General features: G+C 45.7%; 1 protein-coding gene across 1 annotated transcript; it reads right to left on the reverse strand.

Annotated features, from left to right (window-relative positions):
- Positions 1-1739: 1739 nt before the first annotated feature.
- LOC121591520 lies at positions 1740-5030 on the reverse strand. Its single transcript, XM_041912121.1, has 2 exons — positions 3288-5030; positions 1740-3164 (listed from the first exon to the last, which is right to left on the reverse strand). Exons 1-2 carry the CDS (start codon positions 5028-5030, stop codon positions 1740-1742), a joined length of 3168 nt encoding a protein of 1055 aa, XP_041768055.1.
- Between the last annotated feature and the right edge of the window lie 1498 nt (positions 5031-6528).

The raw sequence follows: 6528 nt of genomic DNA on the forward strand, positions 1-6528 counted from the left end.
AGGGGCGCTCGCGAGCTACCTTGTTCTTCTCAGAATGTATTTTGGATGGACAGCGCGCTCGCGAGCTAGGCTGCTTTTTTATGCATGGATTTTGGATAGGCAGCGCGCTCGCGAACTACCCTGATCTTCTCGCTACGTATTTTGGATGGACAGGGCGCTTGCAAACCAGGCTGTTTTTCTCTGTGTGTTTTGCACATACGATGCGCTCGCGCTCTACGATGTTTTATACGTGTGTTGTGAATAGGCAGTGTGGGTCGACGACAGTAGCTTGTGATGTTTTTTAAATGTTCATTTGAGTTTTAGTTTTACTTAACTACAATAAGAATATTTACTGTTTTTACATGCAGCTATTTACATAAGTCCGTCAGTATTATAAATTTTTATTTATTTTTGTCTCAGGGCAACTAGTTTCAAACGAGTTTTTTTATATTTTTTTATGCGAGCGGGCGAATCATATTTTTCTGGAATGAAGAGCGGCGAGCGGCCGCTCACTAATGGGAGCGAGCGAACCTTATGATTCCCGCTCTTCTTGCCCATGTCTAATAGAAACCTTTAGGAGGTTTCCCTTACTGGAAACGTTGGAGTTTAGAAGCCTTACCTTGGGTAGGGGGACATAACTAAACTCTTTAAATGAGAAGACGATAGATGTTGGATGGACATAGTCCTACCTGACAGTCCGAATGAATTTGACTTGCCATGGTCGGAATTGATTTTATTTATACTCAAGATATGATATGCGTTTCGTACATTTGGTTTTGGAATATGTTTTTGTCCTAATTAAATGTAATTGTTATTGCTAACAGTTTATAAATTGAAATGGTGTGGGGTGTTTGTCGATGTGTGCCTATGCTTCGGTTTCACTGTATTGCGAAAGAAGGTTTCAACTATTGTTGCTAAAGAATGGATGTGTCGCTGAGCTTATAACTTGCTATGCGTTCTCGGTTCACCTAGTTTGTTGCAGTAATGCCTGATTTGCTTATTATGCGTCTTTCGGGTGTTTTCAAGAAGAGCCAAGAGTGGCAAAGTGGTCCATGGGCTCAAACAGTGCAGCCGTTTTTGGAGGAAAACAGTACCACCTCTACGGTTGGATGAATTTCATTAAAATTTACAGGATGTCCTGAGGCATTATTCAACAAAAGAAGAACTTGTAAAGGAATTTTAAGGTTAAGGCAATATGGTTTTACTTCTGGAACTAAATGTTCTTCAAACTATTTCAAAATAATTTCCCCGGTCTCCGACGTTTTCTTGTTTGCTTTTCATATCACTGGAAGCGTCTGCGTGTATATGATATTATGATGTTATTCAATGCTCTTGGCTTCAGTGAATGATACACTGCGAGTGATTTAAATTTGCAGTTTCCAGATAATTTACCTCATAACAATGTGGTAATCCTTTCCTTACCTATTTCGAACCCGGGCATTGATTTAACTTCCTTCGAAATGAAGCTGAACAATCGCGTATGTTTCGGATGATTTTGCGTGGGCTGAATATTTACCGCTGTGTGTTGAATTTCCAAAGTGCAAGAGAAAGTGTATTCATTATGTTGCCCTATTTATAATTTTTCTATGATTGCCACTCACGCGAGTGGCAACTCACCCGCTACTCATCATTTCCTACCGTGCTCATTCTCACTTGACGAAACTCACTTTCGTCAAGTTATCATTTGACATCCAAGCGAAACGTCAACATACTCCCCCCCATGACAGAATGTCATGAACAAAAACAAACTACACGTGCTGCTAATCGGAAGGCTTCGCAACAGGCAACAAGCAAATTTTAGCTACTGGACGCGTAACTATTCCTTTTGCCGTTTTCAACTTCACTACACGCGTAAGCTGATCTTCTCCTGGGTGTACATCGATGATGCGAGCAAGTGGCCATCGGGTGATAGGGAGCGAATCGTCCGCAAGGATGACCAGTCTGCCAGGTACTATTTCGCTACGATTCACTACCTTATTATCCTTCTGCATTTCCTGCAGATATTCGGTTGTCCAATGCTTCCAAAAGCGTTGCACAAGCAATTGCCAGCTCTGCAATTCGTCTAACGTGTATGGTTTCAGTCGTGTGTAGTCGGGAACCGGGACAGCATGCATAGAAGAACCGATCAGGAAGTGCGCCGGCGTAAGCGCTGCCAAATCATTGGGGTCATCCGTCATTGGCAACAAAGGACGCGAGTTCATTGCCGCTTCTATTTGCTGCAGAATGGTGCTGTATCCCTCGTAAGACAGCCTCGAACTGCCTAACTGCCTGTAGAGATGTCGTTTGGCCGTCTTAACCGCTGCTTCCCACAATCCACCAAAATGTGGGGCCTTAGGTGGGGTAAAGTGCCAAGTTATGCCCCTGTCCGAACAGTTGGATGCGATGACGTTTTGGTGCTGTTCGTTCTGTAACATATCAAACAATTCATTAAGTTCGTGTGCCGCACCTTCAAAGTTTTTTCCGTTATCGGAGTATATGTCCGATGGTAATCCTCGCCGGGATGTGAAGCGATGTAATGCGGCCAAGAAGCCTGCCGTGGAGAGATCGCCCACCAGCTCCAAATGCACTGCCTTCGTTGAAAAACACACAAACACACACAAGTAGCATTTAGCGGCAGCGGCTCTCTTGTGTGCGGGTTTCAGATACAGCGGGCCGGCATAATCCACTCCAGTTATGGAAAACGGCCGGCTCGGGGTGATGCGTTCATACGGGAGTTGACCAGTTTGTTGTTGTGTCAGCTGCGGATCCTGACGAATGCAACGAAAGCAATTCCTCACTACGTTTTTTACTAGCCGACGTCCATCGAGTGGCCAATATTCCTCACGTATCCGGGAAAGTAGTAGTCTTCCCCCGCCATGCATCAGCTTCTCATGTATGTGCACCGCGATGAGATGAGCCAGCTGATGGTTTTTGGGAAGCAGGATGGGATGCTTGAACTGGTACGGTAGCTGTGCAAGTTTCAAGCGGCCTCCTACTCGTAATATTCCATCGTTGTCGAGAAACGGATTCAATCGCCGTAGAGGTGATTGTTTTCGTACCATTTCTCCCTTTTTCAGCAGTTGGATCTCTGATGAAAACTCGTGCTCTTGTGCCAGTTTACAAAGCACGATTTTAGCTGCTTCTATAGCCTCAGGGGTGATCGGTAATGCTGCTGAGGTAACTTGTGATGACTGTAGTGTACGTGTCTTGTGTTTTGTGTTGTGTATGAAACGTGTGCAGTATGCAATTATATGTACCAATTTGGTGTAGGACGACGACAAATTGAACCAATGGTGAGTGGTTTGTATACTTGCAACTACAGCACTCACCTGACGAATTTCCATATCCGTTTCAGCAGTCAGTGATGGATTTGACATTGGCCATTTGGAGGGGGATAGCGCCAACCATTCAGGACCACAGCTCCAAATCGATCCTTTTAGCATTTCAGCTGCTGACATCCCTCGAGACACCAGATCGGCGGGATTCGATGAACCGGGAATGTGTTTCCATTGACGAGGGTGCGAATAGTTCTGGATCTCAGCAACACGATTCGCCACGAATGTTTTCCAGGTGTTGGGTGGAGACGCTATCCAGTTTAGCGTTACCGTCGAATCCGACCAGAAAAACGATTCGGTTGTGTCGATTCCCATAGCGCGTCTAACACGATGATGAAGATGTGCTCCTAACACGGCCGCGCAGAGCTCCAATCTTGGTAATGTAACTCGTTTTAGTGGAGCTACACGCGATTTCGACGCGAGCAGGCTGACTCGTACTCGTCCCTGCTGGTCCTCACAGCGCGCATAAATGCAGGCACCATAAGCAACTTCTGACGCGTCTGCAAATGTATGGAACTGTATTTTAGAGTTAGGTAAGAGCACATACCGTTCGCTTTTGAAGCTTTCCAAATCCTTCCAATCGTCAGTAACCGATTTCCATTTGTTACAGATGTGTACAGGGACCGGATCGTCCCATCCGATTTTCTGCAGCCACAACTCCTGCATTAGCAATTTCGCGCGTATGATGACTGGAGCGATCAATCCAAGTGGATCAAACATTCGAGCAATGTTTGACAATATGGATCGCATGGTGAGGTTGGCGGTTTCCATTATTGCAGTCGACTCAAAGCACAAAACATCTAGTTCGGGCTTCCATGCGATACCAAGTGCCTTCACAGTCTCGTTCGGCACAAACTGCAGTGATGACTGTGTACCGATATGCTCTGCTGGTAAACCACTTAGTACGCCTAAACAGTTGGATGTCCACTTCCGGAGTTCAAATCCGCCCTTGGAGAGTAACTCGGAAAGTTGCTGACGAAGCTCGCGAGCTTCACTCACGCTGTTAGCTCCGCCAATGAAGTCGTCTACATAAAAATTGTGTCTCAGTGCGGGTGAAGCTAGTGGAAAGTCAGCACCTTCATCTTCCGCAAGCTGCAGCAATGTACGAGTGGCCAAGAACGATGATGGAGACAAACCATATGTCACAGTATTCAGCTCGTACAATTCAATCGGCGATTGCGGTGAGAAACGGAAGAAAATGCGAACCAATCGTCGATCATCCGGATGCAGCACAATTTGTCGATACATTTTGGCGATATCAGCTACGACAGCAATCTTATAGGTGCGGAAACGCAAAATAATATCGATGAGTTCATCCTGAACTATGGGTCCAACCCGCAGAGTTTCATTCAGCGAAAAGCCAGTTGACGTTTTAGCCGAGCCATCAAAAACTACTCTGACCTTTGTGGTGGTACTTGACGCTTTAAAAACTGGATGGTGTGGTAAATAATAAGCAGCTGTATCATCACAATCAGTGCTTATAGGAGACATGTGACCCAGTGCTAAGTACTCCTTCATAAAGTCTTGGTACGCTTCTCGAAGTGCTGGATCTCGTTCCAATCTCCGCTCGAGAAGCTCAAAACGACGAATGGCCTGAGGTCTAGAAAGGCCGAGCTTTGCATCAAAGTCGGGCTGTTTCGGTAGGCGAACAATATATCTACCACTATCGTCACGTTTGGTGGTATGCTTATAGAACGATTCACAATGTCGTTCGTCTGGTGAGTATCCATCATTCATGGTTAAATTTTCTAATTGCCAAAATCTTTGTAACGAATCCTCCAAGGATGCCATACAGACGATTGTATATGATGCGGTGGGATCGGTTTTAGGTGAAGAATTGTCACTGCCAGTTGGACCAGTCATTACCCAGCCGAAAACGCTGTCTATCATCACGGGCTGATGAGGTGCAGGACGGAACTGAGTTGCATTCTCAAAGAAAGTGTGGTAATGACGAGCACCAAGAATGAGGTCTACAGGAGCAGCTTTGTTGAACAGAGGGTCTGCTAAAGCGAAACCAGGTGGTATCTTCCAATCGCTGATGTCTATGTCGCGCGTTGGTAGATTTGCAATCAAATTGTCAACAATCAACAACTCAGTGTTCACAGTGAACGAACTGGATCGAGAGACAATCTGTGCCTGTACGGACTCCCGTACTGTCTTTGTAGCTTGTCCTGCTCCAATGACGGTAATGTTCACATTACTTTTCTTCAGCCGTAAGCGATGAGCGAGTCGATCGCTTATTAGATTCGGTTGCGATGCGCTGTCCAACAGCGCCCGCGCAGGATGTGCTATTCCGAAATCGTCTATGATATTTATCATAGCAGTTTGCAGTATGACTTGTTCGGGTGCATGCTGCAATGCTGCTGCAAATGTGCGTTGTGTATTGTTTGTGGCTGTGTGATCGCTAGTGGTGTTGTGTGTGTGTTGCTGAGGTGCAGTGAAATTTGGGTTATGGTGAGCGTGATGCTGTGGTGTAGTGGAAGCTTGGCTGTTATGTGCGTAGTGCAATTTTGTGTGGTGTGCGGCATTACAGTAACGGCATTTGTACTGTGATGGACAATCTCGAGCCATATGATTATCGCGTAAACAATTTAAGCACAAACGCGAGGTCATAGCAAACCGATGGCGTTCCTTCGGGTCCATCCGCTCGAAACGCGGACATTTCAGAAGGTTGTGCGCGGAGTTGCATAGCATGCAATTCGGCATTTCATGCGATGTGGAAGCAAAACTGGCTTGGCGAAGAACGGTCATTCTCCGTACGGGAGCTAGGTCGTTACCCTGAGACGTATGACAGTTGTTGACAAGCAACGTCTCCAATACACGCATACGACGGTGCAAGAACGAAATCAAACTGTCGTAACTGGGATCGTTATTGCTTGAGGCTTGCTCCTCCCAATCGCGTAAAGTAATTATCGGAAGTTTAGTGCATAGCAAATGCTCGAGAATGCTACCCCATGTATTTGTTTCTTCTCCTAAGTGTTGCAAAATCTTTGTGTGTCTCTCAAATTCATCTACAAGGTGGTGCAATGTTGCAACGCTTTCCTTCTGTACAGCTGGGATGGCAAACATTGCTTGCAAATGGCGTTTTTTCAGGAGGTATTCATTCGAGTATCGCTCCGTTAGAGTGTTCCATGCTAAATCATAATTAGCTGCGCTTATGGTGATTGATTCTATCACTTGAGCAGCTTCTCCTTTAACCGCGGCGCGCAAATAGTGAAATTTTTGAATGGCCGGT

Source organism: Anopheles merus, chromosome 2L, assembly GCF_017562075.2.
Source record: "Anopheles merus strain MAF chromosome 2L, AmerM5.1, whole genome shotgun sequence".
NCBI classification, from domain to species: domain Eukaryota; kingdom Metazoa; phylum Arthropoda; class Insecta; order Diptera; family Culicidae; genus Anopheles; species Anopheles merus.